Source organism: Phodopus roborovskii, unplaced genomic scaffold, assembly GCF_943737965.1.
Source record: "Phodopus roborovskii unplaced genomic scaffold, PHOROB, whole genome shotgun sequence".
In the NCBI taxonomy this organism is placed as follows: domain Eukaryota; kingdom Metazoa; phylum Chordata; class Mammalia; order Rodentia; family Cricetidae; genus Phodopus; species Phodopus roborovskii.
In genome coordinates this window covers 13,895,866-13,915,226 of record NW_026126578.1, presented here as the reverse complement: position 1 = coordinate 13,915,226, position 19,361 = coordinate 13,895,866, and the positions used below count along the sequence as shown (strand labels likewise).

General features: G+C 46.6%; 1 protein-coding gene across 1 annotated transcript; it reads right to left on the bottom strand.

Moving 5' to 3' along the window:
- Positions 1-768: 768 nt before the first annotated feature.
- Mfap5 (microfibril associated protein 5) lies at positions 769-15,731 on the bottom strand. Its single transcript, XM_051203742.1, has 9 exons — positions 15,672-15,731; positions 13,809-13,844; positions 8,808-8,840; positions 8,487-8,519; positions 7,471-7,506; positions 4,603-4,632; positions 3,149-3,236; positions 2,542-2,615; positions 769-1,086 (listed from the first exon to the last, which is right to left on the bottom strand). Exons 1-9 carry the CDS (start codon positions 15,727-15,729, stop codon positions 974-976), a joined length of 501 nt encoding a protein of 166 aa, XP_051059699.1. The 5' UTR covers positions 15,730-15,731; the 3' UTR covers positions 769-973.
- Between the last annotated feature and the right edge of the window lie 3,630 nt (positions 15,732-19,361).

Sequence of the window (19,361 nt, the reverse complement as noted above, 5' to 3'; positions counted from 1 at the left end):
GTGCACCATATGCATGCAGGGCTTATGGAAGCCAGAAGATTTCAGGTCCCCTGGGAGTGGACTTATGATTGTGAGCAACGTGTGAGTGCTGGCTGGAAACTGAACCCAGGTCCTATTGAAGAACATCTAGTGTTCTTAGCTACTGAGCATCTCCTCTGGCCTACCCGTGACCTTTCTTGTCAGGAAGACTTGCTGGGCAAATTTTAGCGCAATCCATGCAAAATGTTGCAAGTGAATAGAGAAGCATTATGTGTATGATAAGGCATTAGTCTAGGAAACATCTAGAAGGCAACTGAATGAAGTTCTGTGGCTAGCCAAAATTGAGGAACAGAGCCTTTTCCACACTCCTACTGCTGACACATTCAATAACTACAATTACTAACTTGGGGGGAGGAGTGTGGGTTAGTGGTAGAGCACTTGAGTAGCATGTACAAGACCCCGAGTTTGACCCATAGCACCATGAAAAAAACAGAACCAAGGAATAGTAAGCTAAAGTTATCTTCTGAGATTAGGGTCTCACATAGCCCATACTGCCCTCAAACTTGATGTGGAGCTGAAAATGGCCTTAAAATTCTGATGTTCCTGCTCGGCTATGCTCAGGTTTACACCATCAGACGTAGAGCTTCTCACATGCTAGGTTAATTCTTTAATTAAGCCACACACCCCCAGGCCCCTTTCTTCTGTGGGGACTGAATGTAGAATATGCCTAAGCCGTGTGGTCATCGTCTGTCTACCCTGTTTATGATACTAGAAATCAGTGAAACCATGTAACAATATAGACACTGTATTGTCAGTATGGCAAAATGAGGCAAAAGTTACCAGTTCTGGTGAGAATTAGAGAGTAGGGTCAAAGCCTGGACATTGCAAAGGGCTTAGTTTTAAAAATACATGTCTATGGGACAGATGGCAGTGGTTGGAGGAGAAGGAATGTCTGATTCCCCTCCCCCACATTTTCTTCCTTCTTCCTTGATGATCACAGACCACTGGGGCTCTGCAAATTCACATTTTCACAGGGAGGAAGTCGGAAGTAGTTGGAGCGACGGAGTCGCCGTGGAGGCAGGCCTGCCATCTGCCGGCAAAGCTCATCTGGAGGAAAAGCAAAGCATTATGGGAGGATACCAGACTGGAACAAATGCTCTCCTTTTAAGGGAAAGAAGCCTCAGTGTGATACCATCAAAACATGGAGGAGGAGAAGATCCAGGTTAAGACATCCAGTGGTGCCACTTCTGAATACTTGTACCTTTCTAGAAAGTTTCTAACCTTATATGAGTCTCATCGTGCCTTTCTGTAAGCAGGTATTAATACCTGCCTCAGTGGTGCATTTGTGAGGACTGAAATGAAACCATGTGTGCAGAATTAGTTTCTCTTATACTCCCAGCTCCCAGTTCCAGTCATGGACCTACTAAATAGAAAAATGAAGTCCGGTCATTCATCCTGCACTTAGGTGTTTACAACTGCTAATTGCAGTAAATCCCCCGAGGTACTTGAAAGTGCCTAGAGTTCCAAACACTCATAGTCAATGTCAAGGTGTTTCCCTCGCAGGTGGCTTGCACAGAGCCAATGGGGGCAAGCAGCGAGTTTCCTTCTGCGAAATCAACTACAGATCTTACTCATGAACCCAGTGCAAAGCTGGCTACTGAGTCAAAAGTGTCTGTGTCTGTGGTGTTGACACCAACCACAGCAGCCATTTGGGGCTGCCCATGGGGAAGGTGAGAAGTATGTTTGTTCCCACCATGCCTAATCTACAGCTACCCATTTAGGAGTCTAGAAAATTACTCTTTTAACATCTTCCCACCTTCTTCTGCCTTGGAAATGGCATAATAAGCAATGTAAAAGGTTTCTTGGATTGGCAGAATGTTTGTAATGTAGCCATTCTCAATGCCCTACCTGTTACTGGATCCTATCTAAACCCTCCTGTCTCCAAACTTGTGTGCACGTGCCTGTTATTTTTAGAGCTGTGAACATGGCTGATGATCAACATGGCCACTGAGTCTATTATTTGTAGTGATGACTTGGCTATTCCCCAGGACCTCTAACAGATGACATAGAAAGAGCCCGAGAAGGGCTAGAGAGGTGGCTCAGCATTAAGAGCACCAGCTGCTCTTGTGGAGGACCCGGGTTCAGTTCCCAGCATCCACATGGTGGCTTCCAACCATCTGTAACTCCAGTTCCAGGGTCCCCAATGCTGTCCTCTGATTCCCATGGTCTGTGTGCATATGCTTACACACATACATTTGAGCAAAACACTCATACACTGAAGATTTTTTTCTTTTATCTAAAAAATAAAGTTTAGGAACAGCTTGAGCTTCAGAAAATTCTCACTGTAGGAAAGTTGGGGGGTGAGGTCTAGCTGCGAAGGGAGCTAGGAATACCGGTTATGATATAGTCAGTTTATTTAGTGTAGCTCCCAATAGGGGCTGATGGAAAGCAAGACAGTTGCCCAGCACCCTCCTTAGAAACCAGACTGTGGATCCGACAGCGTCACGATCTATTTACCTCTCATCACTGCCCCGTCCACTGACCTCCCGGACATCATCATACCTTTCATAGCTTCGTGTTCTTTACAGACAAGTCGGGAACAGATCTCATTGTTGATGATGTACATACGCCGTAAACTGCCGCAGTGCCAAAGTCATGGTCAGGGAAGGAAACAGAGAGGGTGAGAGGGTCTAGTCAGGATCCCTCTTCAACTCCTTATTTCCCGCTGGCCTCCCTTCATCTAGATTTTCTCAAGCATGTAATTTTTAAGTAATCTTTCCCTTAGCAGATGGAAATGGTTTTAACGATAAAAGCAAAACAAAAAGAAGTGGGTACTAGCTACTCTTCTCACTTGTCAAATCCTAATACTCCTGTCCATTGTTTTCCACACCAGAACTGGGTCTTTTGCTTCAGCTTTCAGTTGGCTAATGCCACACGCCAGTATCTCTCACAGTCATCCTTCTTATATGGCCCTCACCTCCGCTGCAATCTATCAGACTGTGGCTACTTCAACCCAGATGCCAAGTTCTAGCAGCACCTTCAGAAATGGCTAAATGGATTATGCTAGCAACCTCTGCCCCATCGAGGACTGGTTCCGTGGTGAGCGTGCATTAACTAGTCACTGACACAAACATTGCCACCATGGACGGTGCATTCTGGAATCTCTTACCTGGTAAAGCAGACCTGGTGAACGCACTGTTTTACCGGCCGATGAACAGAGTACAGTCTTGTACAAGCGAATTTCTCATCCCAGCACTCTGCCCAACACACACACAAAAAATAGGGAAGTCCAAATCAAAGCCATATAAACAAAGGGCTAAAGGGCTGGGAGACAGAATGGGGGAGGTGGGCAGTCTTCACAAAAATCACTGTATTCGAGGCATGTCCTTCTTGCTTACCAAAAACAGAGCTAGAAGAAATCGACTCAAATGAAATTTAGGTGCTTCCCAACCTGGAAGCAGAAGTAGGTAAAATAATCTCTGAGGACTCGTCTAGGGGAAAAAAGTCTTTCTAGGACTATTCAGGTAGCAGTGTGAAAATGACAATGAGATCTGATGGTCTCTTTCTGAAGAATGAGAATACTCAGGCACAGGTGCCTTGCTCTCTTCTTCTCAGCTGGAGCTGTAGGTCAGAATTACCAACCAGTGCGTTATGGGAACCAATGTCAACCATCGGGTCACGGTAACATGATGGAGTCTGCAGCCAAGCTGATTTATCTCCTAATGCATTCATTACCAAATAAAACCCAAAGGCCATTTAAGGAGAAGGTAGTTTGAGGACCAGTCAAAGGTAGTCATATTTTTCCCTGTGGCTTTTAGGATAGGAGATAATTTTGAAAAGAAGGAAAATGAACTTGAGGTGTGGGTGAAGAACCCTGAAACTACTCTCTGATGGAGAGCAGAAAAGGAAATATAAAACGAGCCCAAGGCTCTTTAAAGAACAAGGGGTGAAGAATCTATAGGGAGAAAAGCTTAAGAAAAGACATGTACAAATGTAATCATAGGGCTGGAGAGATGGCTCAGCGTTTAACAGCAATGGCTGCTCTTCCAGAGGTCCTGGGTTCAATTCCCAGCACCCACATGGTGGCTCACAACTATCTGTAACTGTAGTCCTGTGGGACCCAATGACCTCTTGTGGTGTGCAGATACACATGCAGAGAAAACACCCATATACATAAAGCACATAAAGAAATAAATATTAAAAGAAAGAAAGAAAAGACAGCTGGGCGGTGGTGGCACACACCTTTGATCCCAGCACTCAGGAGGCAGAGGCAGGCTGAGGTCTGAGTTTGAGGCCAGCCTGGTCTACAGAGTGAGCTCCATGATAGCCAGAGCTGTTACACAGAGAAACCCTGTCTCAAAAAAATCTCAAAGCCAACCAACTAATTAAGCAAGCAAACAAAAACAAAGAGAGAGAGAAAAAAAGATACATAAAAAAAAAAAAAAAAAAATCAGAAGACCCTGACATGTTCACAGCACCCACACCATCTATAACTACAGTCCCAGGGGAATCTGATGCCCTCTTATGGTCTCCATAAGTACTGCATGCTCGTGGTACACAGACTGTCATGCAGGCAAAACACCCAAACACATAAAACAACAACAACAACAATAATAACCATACCTGCAGTACCATTTTTGTCAGCGGCTGAGGCTGGAAGGTAGAAATTTCATTCAGTTATTAACAATTCTAGACGTCACCACCTCTGTAACTACCATGTGGTTCACTCAGACCCAGTCAGGATACTCAGAATAAGGAACAAATGACTTGACCACTCTTAGTAACTTCTGGAGGGGATGACTGCAGCCACACAAGCAAAGAGACTTAACAATTAAGATGGGGCCCTGGCTTTCGCCTTCCTCTCATGAGGAATGGAGGAACTGTTGAATTAAAGGTATCATTATGTTAACTGCTGAAATCATGGTGGTGCCTGTCTAAATTTAACCCCAGCACCCGGAGGGAGAGGCAGGGGATCGCTGTGTGTTCAAGACCAGTTTTGGTCAGTATAGAATTCCAGGGCTGTCAGGGCTACATAATAAGGGCCTGTCTCAACAACAACAAAACTCCAAAACTCCTTTAAAGAGATGAGAGGTCCCCATGTGGCCCAGGTTGGTTTCAAACACCTGAGCTTAAGTGATTCTCCTGCCTCAGCCTCTCAGGTGGCCGGGATTATAAGCATATACCACCACACTGGGCAGTAGCTAGCAAATTATTGGAAACACAAGACAAAGGGCCCCGATACTCAGAAGACCTGCACCCTAGAGCTGAGCAGGAGGACCACTTCCCTGCAGGGGCCTCTCCTCAGACAAGGCCTCTCCTCTGTAAGAGGGGCTTCCTAATCGCAGCCTCTTTGATGGGAGGCTTGGGGTAAAGAACAGGAGGGGCTGGGTTCATAGCCACCCTGAGCCAGGTGTAGTTTAATGTGCACCTGATTCCCAGTTAGGAGTTGGAGGCGTGAGGAAACCCACCGCCAGGAGAGTTTTCTGGGAAGATGTCATCAGAAAAGGAGAGCAGGGTGCAGGGATGGGGGCTGGAGAGATGGCTCAGTGGTCAAGAGCACTCACCCCTCTTCCAGAAGACTTGGGTTCAATTCCCAGCACCCACATGGCAGTTCACAACTATCTGTAACTCCAGATCCAGGGGATCTGATACCCCTACACAGACATACATACTGGCAAAAATACCAATGTACATAAAAATAAAGAAAATAGTAAAATAAATAAATAAATAAATCAGGAAGAGCACGGAGGGTTAGATAACCTCATCTGCTGTGTGCTTCCTTTTTTCTTTGAAAAAATTTTAACTTTGTTTTTATTTCATGCCTATGGGTGCGCTATACCTGCATGTTTGTATGCCCCCATGTGTGCAGTGCCTGAGGAGGCCATCAGAGGGCACTGTGTTCCCTAGGATTGGAGTTAGAGATGGTTGTGAGCCGGGAAAAGAACCCAGGTCCCTCTAGAAGAACTTTTAATCACTTGAGCCATCTCTGCATGTCCAAAATCCCCAATCCTGTGTTTCTCATTCAGATCTCATTCCTGAAGCTCAGAATACACGGGTCTAACTGGTATCTTGGGCAGGTCACTGTCCTATTTATTTATTTATTGGGATTTTTCAAATTCAACAAACCATTGCCAGTGTGGGTTTTTCTTCAGGGGAATGGCATCACCAGTCACCCAGCAGGGCAGTCCCTCTACCGTTGATCAGGCCATCCTTAACTGACACTACTGTTGCAGGCTGCTCGTGGTTAAATCCCTTCCCATGCTGGCCCCACAGGCTGGAGATAGCAGCAGTGAGCTATGGGTGCGGAGTATGACCTCCCCAGTGCACAGAACTCACAAAAAGCTTCCCTTACCTCCGGCTTCCCTGGGGCCTTCATTCCCACCCTAAGCCTTTTACACTCATCCTTGTCTTTCCCTTCCACTCCCTTGACTCCCTCTCCCGCTGGCTTTTCAAGAAAAACATCCAGTCATCCAGAAAACCCTTTCCTGCTCCCCAAACTGAGCACAGGCAGGAACACTTCCGTCTCTCACAGCTTCCTGTTGCTTACCCCACAGACAGCATTTGGTGGAGCTAGATAACAATCCGAATCCTATGGTCTATTGGACAAGAGATACCTGGTAGAAGAAATTCACTTTTTTTTTTTTAAATGGCTTTTCAAGACAGGGTTTCTCTGTGTAACAGCCCTGGCTGTCCTGGCACTCACTCTGTAGACCAGGCTGGCCTTGAACTCCCAGAGATCCGCCTGCCTCTGCCTCCCGAGAGCTGGGATAAAAGGCACACCCCACCGCTTCTAGATAGAAATTCACTTTTGTTCACTTTTACATTGATAGCACATAGCAGCTGGCTTTCAAAACCATTTGTCAACAGTCACCTAGGAACCTGGGTGTGGTGGCACAAACCTCCAACCTCAACATTCAGGAGGCAGAGATAGGCACTGTGAATCTGAAGCCAGCCGGGTCTATATGGTGAATTCCAGGCCAGTCAGGGCTGTAGAGAGAGATCCTGTCTCAAAATAACACAAAAAAGCAAAAGCCACCCCCCAAAAAATATCCAACCCAGGGGTGCAGTTCAGTGTGGAACCCTTGCCTAGCATGTATGAGGGCCAACTCCATCGCTAGGAACAGCCTCAAGAGGTCTAGCCCCGGCTCCTTTTCTTCCTCCCTGTCCCTGTTCTCTGAAAAGCTCAGTTTCCTCCATGTGCCACCCTCTGCTTGCCCCTTCAGCTTGGTCTGCATATTTATCTCGCCTTTGCCCATCAAGTCTTGGAAACATGGAAAGATCTTGTCTCCGTTTGTTGTATATTAAACCGCACAATTCCTGCTTGTCAGGGTTCAAAACTGCTACGAACTTAAAACAAATGGCTGCAAGGATGGTGATACACAAATTTCAGTTCTGTTTAGGATACTTTAGCAGCTGCCTTGCCTTCCGTATGGGGTCTGGGGAAAGCCCAGAATGGCCCTGGTGGCTCTGGGATCCCAGATCTGAACTCACCCAGGTCATCTGTGGAAGGTGTGATATCAGCCAGAACTGAAAAGGCACAAAACAGCAGGTGTGAGAAGGACCTTGAATTTTGAGGGGAAAGGGGACAGGACAGGGCGCGTGGTGATATCAGAGTAAGGGAAGGCATCCGTCCAGGAGGAGAGAATTGCTTGAAGTAACTGGGGATATTTTTGGATGAATATTGGTGTTCTTAACATACATATCTTTGGATATCTTTAGTAGACAGGTATTTTTTTCTTTTTTTTAATGTGCATTGGTGTTTTGCCTGCACATATGTCTTTGTGAAAGTGTTGGGTCCCCTGGAACTAGATATACACAGACAGTTATGAGCTGCCTTGTGGGTGCTGAGAAATGAACCCAGGTCCTCTGAAAGAGCAGCCCTGTGCTGCTGAACTCTCTCCAGCCCCCATACAGGACTTTTTTTTTTTTTTTTTTTTTTTTTTTATTTTATGAGACAGGGTCTCTCTGTGTAGTCCTGGCTGTCCTGGAACTAGCTCTGTAGACCAGGCTGGCCTCGAACTCACAGAGATCTGCCTGCCTCTGCCGCCCGAGTGCTGGGATTAAAGGCGTGCGCCACCCCTGCCTGGCCGCAGACAGTCTTATTTAAACTATTGATCCACGTTGTTCCCTTTTTTTAAAAAATTTACATTTGTTGGTTTAATTTGTGTATGTATGTGTCCATGTGTGCACAAATGCACATGGCATGTCCCTGTGACAGCACATATGTGTGGAGGTCAGAGGACAATCTTTAGGAGTTTGTTCCCTCCTTTCCTCAGGTGGAGTAGCAAGCACCTTTACATGCCGAGCCACCCTGTCAGCCCTGTCCCTTCCTTGTAGGGGACTAGCAAGCCTCTGTCTCTTTTTTATATCCCTGCCAGTCACTGGAGGACACTCCCACCCACCCACCCTTTTCCAGAACTAAAAGTACAGGATTAACTCAGGAGCTGGGATGAATATTGGGAATAGTGCCAGATCACACGCTTCTAAAGAACTGTAGTGAACATCACCTGTTTCATCTGTAGAAGGGTCATTCACCAGATCTGCGGAGACACGAAACGGACGGAAGGTGAAGAGAGGAAAAGAGCAGCCGGATATGGGGCTGATTAGCTGAACCGGAGACAAGGACTGAAAAAAGGCATGGACCCAGGCAGGCTGGCGGCAGGGACTGTCACAGAGAGACGTGGAGCCGTTGCTAAGACGGGCATGTTTGTGATGGTGGCCACCAAGAAAGACCAAAGGGTGCTGTGTGACTCTCAGTGTCACCCTTCCTACCCCCCCCCCCCCCCCCCCCCCCGTGTAAGCGGACACCCCAACCCGGGCTGACTTACTAGGGTCTTCTGTGAACGACTCAGTCACATCATCTGAAAAATAAACAAACAGATTTCCTGGGCATCCCACCCTTGTGCTTCCAGTAAGCGAGACTGCCTGGCACAAACCCCAGCACTGTGACGACCCTGTGGCTGCTTTTCTTTGCCAGACTATAGTAATTTAAATGGGCTTTTAGTGCTGACCAGCCAGGGAGAGCCTGCCTTTAGTGCACTGGACCCTGCTGACCTCTTCCGCCTTTCCTTCAAACCTGGCATATACTTCAAATCTCTGGATAGGATGGCTTGTTCACAAATAAACAAACAAGTAAAATAAAGTAAGATTAAAAAATAAGTTAAACTATTGAACAAAAATATCTGTAAATGACCAAATGATTGACGACCGCTTTGCAGGTTTGTTTTGTTTTGTTTTTGAGGCAGAGCCTCAGGTAGTCCAGGCTGGTGTGCCACTCACTATGAGAATGCCCATGAACCCCAAGTCCTCAGATCTCTGGCTCCTAAGTGCTGGGATGGTAAGCATGAGTCCCTATACCTGGTTATGTGGAGTTGGGGCGGGGGTCAAACCCACGGCTTTGTGAATTTGGTGGCCACACTGTCAACTGAGCAAAAATATTAATGGCATGGCCGTCTCTTTATTCTGAGACATGGTCTTGCTTGGTATCCCAGGCTTACCTGGAAGTCAAAATCCTCCTGTCTGGGATGGTAGGTGTGAATTCACTTAGGCTCAACTGACATTGTAATTTGTGTGTGTGTGTGTGTGTGTGTGTGTGTGTGTATGTGTTAAACTGGGGAGTAGTCCAGAGCCTTACACATGCTAAGCACAGCTTCTAGTGTGCTAAGTGTCTGGCTGAAAAAGTGGGTTTTATTATTGTTGTTTCATTTTGTTTTCTTGTTTTTTTTTTTTTTTTTTTTTTTTTTTTTTTTTCTGAAACAGGTTTTCTCTGTGTAGTCCTGCCTGACCTAGAACTCTGGAACTCAGTCTGTAGACCATGCTGGCTTTTGACTCATAGAGATTCGCCTGCCTCTGCTTCCAGAGTGCTGGGGTTAAAGGCATGTGCCAGCACCACCCGGCAAAAGTGTATATTTTTATTATACATGTTTAAGGCATATGACATAATGCTTTGATACACACAAATAAAGTGAAAAAAATTGCTGCAGCCAAGTAGTCACATTAATATACTTACATCCTCACAAAGTTGCCTTTTGTGTGTAGGGAGTAATAATATTTAAACACTATATTCAGCAAATATTTTCGACTGTGGTCTACAGTCAAAATCCACCCTTCCCCACTAGAGGGCAGCAAATTTACATGGTTTGCCATGGGATTTTTGTTTTTTGTTTTTTTTGTTTTTTTGTTTTTTTTTTTCCTTTTGGTTCATTTTTCTAAAGCTTTAGATTGTAAATCAGATTTAAACCTCTAAGAACAGCTCTCCTCAGTTCCAAATTTATTAATGGTTTCTTTAGGGAATGTCTATCAAGTTAGGCCTGGTGACTCTCACACAAGGATTGAATACATAGGAAAAACCTGTTACCCTGAGACGGGAATGGTGTCAGGTGGCTTTAATCCCGGCACTCAGGAGACAGAGGCAAGCAGGCAGATCTCTGTGAGTTTGAGACCAGCCTGGTGTATATGGCGAGTTCTAGGACAGCCAAGGCTGTTACACAGGGAAACCCTGTCTCAAAACAAACAAAAAAAAAAAGTAAGCAAGCAAACAAAAAACAAATCAAAACCAACCAAACAACAACAAAAACACCACCACCAAAAACTTGTCTCGAATCTTCTAGAATGTTTTTTGTTCGTTTGTTTTTTAAAGTCAGGGTCTCAGTATGTAGCTCTAAGTATCCTGGAACTCACTATATAGAACTCACAGAGATCCTCCTGCCTCTGCCTCCGAGATGTTGGTATCAAACATGCGTGCCACCAAGCCTGACCTCAGAGTATTTTTGAAAGGCAAAAGGTTACAAAACTCCTAAAAAGTAAAACATGAAAAAATAGCCATGTCGTTCTGTTCAGACCCCATCTCAAAACCAGAGTCATTTTCACATGTAATTTTTGCTATGCCAAAGCCCCCAGAAGCCTCAGCCCATGCTGTGGTTCTCCTGGGGAGGCATCACTGAACCCTGGGAGTCAGCCATGCCGAATCTTCACCCAGCCCTTGTTGTATGGTCTGTGCCTATAATCTAGGCACTTTGGTGGTGGAGGCAGGAAGATCCACAGTTCAAAGTCAGCTCACGGGAGACCTTGTGAGCAAAGGGAGGAGCCGGATATGGCAGAATACACCTCTGATGCCAGCAGGTGAGAGAAACCTGTCTCAAAACAAACCAACAAAAAGAAAAGAAAAGGGAAAGAAAGGAAGAAAGTGAGGGGGAGGGGGAGAGAAGGGAGGGCGAAAGGAAGGCAGGCAGGCAGACAAGCAAACTTGAATTTTCTTTTGTAGTTTAGGGGCTCACATTGCTTATCCCCCATTTGATGTCCAACACAGTGACTTTTCAAAAGAAGTATGAGCTAGAGAGACAGCTCAGCAGATTAGAGCACTTGTTGCTCTTGCAGAGGACCTGGATTCAGTTCCCAGCACATTTTTTTTTTCCTGACCTCTGTGGGCCCGAGACACAGGCTTGGTGCATGACCATATATGAAGGCAAAACATACATATAAAATAAATAAATCTAAAAAATGGGTAGTAAGGGCTTATTTTGTTTTATATTACCTTATTTGGATGAGTGTTGCGGTTGCATATAAGACTGTGATACATTGGGCCCCATGCCCAAGAAGCCATAAGAAAGGTCTGGAGTCCATTGAATTCAGGCATCTGAGGCTGGCCTTGAAATCCCCATTTATCTCTCAGCTCAGAACAAGTTTCTTAGGTTTGGTTTGATTTTCATTTTTCAAGACAAGGTTTCTCTATGTAACAGAGCCCTGGCTGTCCCAGAACTCACTCTGCAGACCAGGCTGGCCTCAAACTCACAGAGACCCACTTGCCTCTGCCTTCAGAGTGCTGGGATTAAAGGTCTGTGCCACCACCATCCAGCACAATTTTTTGATAAAATTAATGTTCCATTTCCAGAGGGTATTTGAAAAATTACTGACTGAGATCACTGAAGGGGCAGTAGGGCTTCCTCAGGGTGGACCTCCATCCCTCCCTGTCCAGCCTCAAGAGGCTAGCCCACATTCCAGGCTTGCCACACACAGAAAAGCAGTGAGGTCAGCGGAGTAGTTGGAAGTGTAGGGCGGCTGGCTATGGGACTGCAGGGCAGACTCCCCAGTGTCTGCGTCCATCTCAGCTGGAAGAACTCTGTATGAACCACCACCGTCTAATGCTTTCCAGCTTTAGGGCTGGAAAATCACTGAAAAGAAATCAGTGAAACCAGAATGTGTATTGGGAAATCACATCACAGGATGGGTCCTTACCCAGCTGGGAGGAGCCAGCTCAGGGGCTGTTTAGCTTTCACTGTGCTAAAATCTGTAAGTTTAGACTCTCAGATTTGGGCATAATAGGAGAAGAAAGGAAAAGGAGTCTTGGTCCTTCTTTTACTTTTCTCCTTAGAGAACGTCTCACTATATAGTCCTAGTCTTATCTTGGAACTCACTATGTAGACCAGGCTAGCCCTGCAACTCAAAAATCTGCCCCTCTGCCTCTTGAGTGCTGGAATTAAAAGTATGTACCACCATGTCTAGCTTTAGTAGTTACTATTGTTATTAATATTATCATTTTGCATTTACAATTGGCTTTTTGTTTGTTTATTTTGTTTTTTGAGACGGAGTTTCTTTGCGAGTAGCCCTGGCTGTCCTGGAACTCACTTTGTAGACCAGGCTGACCTAGAACTCACAGAGATCCACCTGCCTCTGCTTCACAAGTGCTAGGACTAAAGGTGTGCACCGCCACCACCACCACCACCACCTGGCTGACAACTAGCATTTTTCAAATGAATTAAGATAAATATATCAGAATGCATTGTGCTTTGCAAGTGTAAAGCATTATTTTATAATTTTGTTTAACATGTCCCTAATATATATTTATTGCTGTAGATATAGATGCAGAATATTAAAATATAGACATAAGATGGCTGTGATGGTGCATACCTTTAATTCTAACACTGGGGAGGGAGAGGCAAGTAGATTTGTGAGTTCAAGGCCAGCCTGATCTATAGAGTTACTTCCAGGCCTGGTGAGGCTACAGGGTGAGACCATGTCTCAAAAGGAAAGGAAAGGGAAGGGAAGGGAAGGAAAGGGAAGGGAAGGGAAGGGAAGGGAAGGGAAGGGAAGGGAAGGGAAGGGAAGGGAAGGGAAGGGAAGGGAAGGGAAGGGAAGGAAAGGACTTGGATGGGTCTGAAGATGTAGCTCAGTGGGTAAAGTTCAATTTTCAGCACTACATTCACCAAGTTTACTGAGGTGTGTGTGTGTGTGTGTGTGTGTGTGTGTGAGAGAGAGAGAGAGAGAGAGAGAGAGAGAGAGAGAGAGAGAGAGAGAGAGAGTAGAAAAAGCCTGAGATGACTTTCTATCATCTACCATGGCTTTGCATTGTAGTTTTTGGCTGCTCATGTGCGTAGAACAGTGCTTTTCCCTGGGCCGAGTGTGCAGGCTGGTGGTCAGTATTATCTCAGCATTTGTGTGGCCCTAGCTTTAACGGCATCATCACAAAGAGTAATAAAGGAATCAAGTAGAATTTCCTGTCCAGTAAGGAAAGAAAAATGTGTAGGGATGTAGCCCACTTGTAAGACACATGTCAAACATGTAAAGACCTGGGTTCAGTTTTCAAGACTGCAGATAATTGTTAAGCATGGTACTTTGAAGTGTAGCTCTCTGTCCGAGGGCGGATTCTGGTCTGAGAGTTTCATTCTGTGTCCCTGGATGGTCTTGAACTCAATCTGCTTGCCTCCTCTCCCTGAGTCCTGGGATTACAGCGTACACCGCCTTACCTAGTCCTAGAACAGAGCCTCAACCCTCACTGTTCTGTGTCACCCTGGCAAGGACCCCATTGACCCCATAAGAAAAACTTCACCTACCTCCTCGTTGACCACTGACCCCTAGGGGAAGCCAGCCTGTCACAAAGAAAAAAGAGGGGGTGTGTGACTCCATCTCTCTCTACCAGAATGCTTTTGCCAGACAAACCGGAATACAATGGAAAAAATATGCGTTATCTTTGTGATCTGTCCCTATATATTTCAACACAAGACCACTAGGCTATGCACACAACTAATCAAGCATAAAAAACAAAACCAAACCAAAAAGACCACCACTCCAGAAAGACAAGCTCTTGAAAACAAAGCCTGCTGTTGTTCTTCCCTGACTCAGTTTCCTTTCTTGTCCTCACTCCCAACCAGGAAGGGCCGTGGTCCACAGAGGAGCCCTGCAGCCTTTTGAGCACGTCTTGCCCAGGCCCACGGCTCCTGTGAGGCCAAAGAAATGCTTTGTCAGTCTGCATCTGGCAGAAAGAAAGTCCAAGGTTGCTTTCTGTGGCCAATCCTTGAGCTAGAGTCTGTGGCACTTGTGAAGATCACTTTTCTTTCGTGTGTAGGTGTAACAGTACTTCCTTCACGTACGTGAATACACGTGTGTCTGCCCAAGCAAGTGTTGAGTGTTAATGTGCATGTTTCTGCGGCTTTCCCTCAAGGCTTTTTAAGGTAGCCTAATTTCCTAATAGGTGGTCTCTGTATGTTTGTGTAACTTCTTGTCCCTTTGGTGTTTGTTTAGTTATATATCTGATGCAACTCTCTTTTAGTGATTAATAAGCACTTATATTTTAATCTCACATCAGTTTCTTAGGTACTTTATGTCTAAGATCTCACGTTCTGTACTTTTGTCTTTGATACAGCGCATTTCTTATCAGGCTCAGTCAGCCTCAGTCCCCTACCATCCACCCACAGCCCCTACCATCAACCCACAGCCCCTACCATCCACCCACAGCCCCTACCATCCACCCACAGCCCCTACCATCAACCCACAGTCCCTCATCAACCCACAGCCCCTACCATCCACCCACAGCCCCTACCATCCACCCACAATCCCTCATCAACCCATAGCCCCTACCATCCACCCACAGCCCCTACCATCAACCCACAGCCCCTACCATCCACCCACAGCCCCTACCATCCACCCACAGCCCCTACCATCAACCCACAGTCCCTCATCAACCCACAATCCCTCATCAACCCACAGCCCCTACCATCAACCCACAGCCCCTACCATCAACCCACAGCCCCTACCATCAACCCACAGCCCCTACCATCCACCCACAATCCCTACCATCAACCCACAATCCCTCATCAACCCACAGCCCCTACCATCCACCCACAGCCCCTACCATCCACCCACAGCCCCTACCATCAACCCACAATCCCTACCATCCACCTACAGCCCCTACCATCAACCCACAATCCCTCATCAACCCATAGCCCCTACCATCCACCCACAGCCCCTACCATCAACCCACAGCCCCTACCATCCACCCACAGCCCCTACCATCCACCCACAGCCCCTACCATCCACCCACAGCCCCTACCATCCACCCACAGCCCCTACCATCAACCCACAGCCCCTACCATCAACCCACAGACCCTACCATCCACCCACAGCCCCTACCATCCACCCACAATCCCTCATCAACCCACAGCCCCTACCATCCACCCATAGCCCCTACCATCAACCCACAGCCCCTACCATCAACCCACAGACCCTACCATCCACCCACAGCCCCTACCATCCACCCACAGACCCTACCATCAACCCACAGCCCCTACCATCAACCCACAGACCCTACCATCCACCCACAGCCCCTACCATCCACCCACAATCCCTACCATCAACCCACAGTCCCTTGCCCACGTAGCGCTATGGAGCTGATATATTAAATCGAAGCAGGGACTCACCAGAGGGGATAATGAGCGCCATGACAAGAAGCAGTGACTTGGTTCCCAAGAACAGCATGTCTAAGAGAGGCAGAGGGAGAGCAAGACCATGATGCTGAGAGAGGGCAGCGTCTCACTTCTAGGGAATGATGCCCCACATCCCCCCTTTGTCACCCCGAAACTTTCTTGCTTTCTTTCTTCTCATCCAACATTCGTTCGTTTCCCTCAAATCTCTTCTTTGGTCACGTCTTATCCTCACTGTCATTACTCTCCTTTCATCGTCCAGGCTGGTCTTGAACTCCTGGGTCAAGCCACCCCCCTTCCTCAACCCTCTGGGTAGCTGGGGACACAGGCCTGTGGCCAGGAAGAGCTTTCCTATTCCAATGAAACCATACTTGGCCCTGCCCCGTAGCCTCTTTCACCCCTAATCGCTGATCCTCCCTTTGTGTGGCTGTGTCTTTTTAAGTACCACGGGCTCAGCTAGTCTTGGTGCTCCCCTCTTTTGAATTCCATGCATAACTGGGAGAGGGCTCCGTTCTAAGTCAGGGGCATTCTTCACACATGCACACGCAGGCACACACACAGACATTCCTTCTGTATAGTTTTGTAAACAACTCACTGTCTGTTTGTAAACAACTCACTGTCTGTAGTGCTCCGCTCCCTCTGTGCACTGTGTCCTCTGGCTGCCGAAAGTGTCTGTCCCTCTCACACTTTCCCTCTGTTCCACTTGGGCTGGGGAATAAGATGAATACAGCCACACCCTTGGAAGGACTTCAGATTTGGCCTATTCTGAAACAATGAGATGAGGGAGAGCAAGGAAAGAGAGAGAGAGAGAGAGAGAGAGAGAGAGAGAGAGAGAGAGAAGAGGCCAGGCCAGAGGCTTAGAAAGCAGTGTTACAATGAGGTTGGAATGAAAAGGCAGAAGGGAATTTGCAGTCACTCACACCCTCATTCCAGAGGTTATGACCACACTGGAGAGGGAGCTCAGTGCTCCCTCGAAGGGCTGGCCCAAACCCACATCTGCCCTCCGTCCATCAGCCCTCTCTCTCTCTCTCTCTCTCTCTCTCTCTCTCTCTCTCTCTCTCTCTCTCTCTCTCTCTCTCTCGCTGTTTGGCTCAGCTTGCCTTTCTTCCTTGGGTTCCTGTTTATCGCTCTCCCTTGGCGTGTTTTCCTGAACCTCACCAGACTGTTTCTATCTCTCTGGTTTCCTTCTGGCTTTGGATCATTACTCCTTTCTTTCTCCTCCCCTCCTCTCTTTTCTCCTCTCCCCTCTCCCCCCTTCCTCTCCGCTCCGCTTCTCTCCACTCCCTTGTTTGAGTCAAGGCTGTCCAGGTCAACCAGGCTGACTGCACACTCTCTGTGCTCCCTGTGGAAGGCAGGATGTGCTGAAAAGTCTGTTCCTCCAGCCCCTACCCCCATGCTTGTGTCACTCTGCCTAGTTGATGAAGTGCTGGGGATCAAACCCAGGGCTTCGCTCAAGCTCGACAAGCATCCCACCAGGGCTTGCATTCCCAGTCTCTGTCTTCCTGGGCGATCTGGAACAAATTGGAGGCCAAGCTAGCCTCCAACTTGTGGCTATACTCCTCCCTGAGCCTTCCAAGTACTGGGTACTGGCTTGCACTCCCATGGTCTTTGTTTGATATTTTTATATAATACAAGTTTCTACAACACAGCCTCTGTTATTTACCATGTTCGAGAACACACCATAAGATATGCAACAAAAACCCACTTAAGAGTTTTATTAGTAAAGAGTAGGGAGAGGGGGTGTGCACAGGCCTGTCTGCAAGAAACGTGCAGAGAGAGAGGGAGTTGGGCATATTTGCTTTTAAAGGTCACATGGCCCATGCATATGGGAGCTTACCTAGCCACACCTTGTATACGCATGGATGACATGACCACACTGTGCACATGCATAAGGCCTTGGGAAGACGGCATTTATGCTGATGGCGGATCCACAGCCAACCCCAGAAATGCTAACACCTGGAATGACTGGGCAGTTTGCCTGAATGCTGATGGTCACGTGGGTGGCCATGAGACCCCAGAAATGACAGCAGCCTCATGTTACAAAAATTAAGATTAAGAATCTTTCTTTTTATAGTTGAGTCATCTGAACACTATACATCTTTAGAAAAAAACAAACAAACAAAACACCTTTTCATTTCAAAAATAAAAAGAAGGTAACTAAAGCAAAACTTCCTTTTGTACAGGTGAAGTGGAAGACCCAATTTGCTTTTCATTTTAAACTGAAGAAGCTGGGCGTGGTGACAGCTCCTGGGCAGAGCTCAAGAGGCAGAGGCAGGAGGTTCTCTTGAGTTCTGGGCCAGCTTGGTCTACATAGGGAGCTCTAGGATAGCTAGGGTTACACAGAGAGACCTTGTCTCAAAACAAAACAAACAAAAAACCCAAACAAACAAACAAATAAATAAATAAACACTTCTAAAGGAAGAAAAAGCAGTTTAAACTCTACCTAAGGTGGTCTTGGTGGTGGTGGCTGGTGCACGCCTTTACCTTTAATCCCAGCACTTGGGAAGTGGAGACAGGTGGATCTCAGTGAGTTTGAGGCCAGCGAGTTCCAGGACAGCCAGGGCTGCACAGAGAAACCCTCTCAAAATAAAATAAAATAAAATAAAATAAAATAAAATAAATAAATAAAATAAAAAATAAAAAAATAAAGAAAGAGAGGGGAAATCTACCTAAGGTGAATACAAATGTCTCTTACTAAGGTGTTCTCTGGCACCATTCTCTTGTCTTGATGAGAGCCCTTCTCTGCCTCTATCATTTCCCTTTCTGTTTCTGTTCCTCACCATCTGACTCCCCTTTGTCCAGGGGTTCTTGCTACGCCTCTGTGTTTTTCGTGGCTTCTTACCCACAGGTCCTTCTTAGCACTTTGCAAGTCACTATTTTGCCCTTAGTTGTAGGTTACCTAGTGCTTTTGTTTGTTTGGTTGATTTTGCTTTTTCAAACGGGGTTTCTCTCTGTAGTCCTAGCTATCCTAGAACTCGCTCTGTGAACCAGGCTGGCCTCGAACTCATTGCGATCTGCCTGCCTCTGCCCCCTAAGTGCTGGGATCCAAGGCATGTGCCATCCCTGAATGTTTGTTTCTTTAAGATAGGGTATTGTTATGTAGCTCTGGTTGACCAGGAGCTCTGTGGAGATTCGCCTGCCCCAGCTTCCCGAATGCTGAGGATTACGGGCCTCCACCCCCTCACCCAGTTCACACTTACAGTTTTGTCACTTTCCTGGCTTTCCCCGGTGGAATATCTTAGTCTCACATCCAAGGATGAAGATATCACTTGGGTCTGCCTGAGAGAAAGGCTGGGTGCTTTGGGTTACAAAAAGTCGAGACACTTATTTACAAGTTTTCAGATCCTTTTCGAATATGGAGTAGCTCCATGAGAGGAGGTAGCAGCCAATACTGTCTTTGGCTTTGTAGGATTTTGTTTGTTTGTTTCTGTTTGTTTTTTGTTTTTGTTTTGTTTTGTAGTTTGGAGATGGAGGTTTCTGTCCCACCAGGTCTTGCCACCCTTCAGCCCCAAATAAGCACACAGAGACATATAAATTATAAAACTGTTGGCCGATGGTTAGGGATTCTTACTGGCTAGCTCTCTCTTAATTATTAATCCATAACTACTAATCTATGCATCCTATCTTCCCGGTCAACATGGCATCTCCTCCTGGCAACTCCCTCTCTCGTTCCTTCCTCTTGTAGCC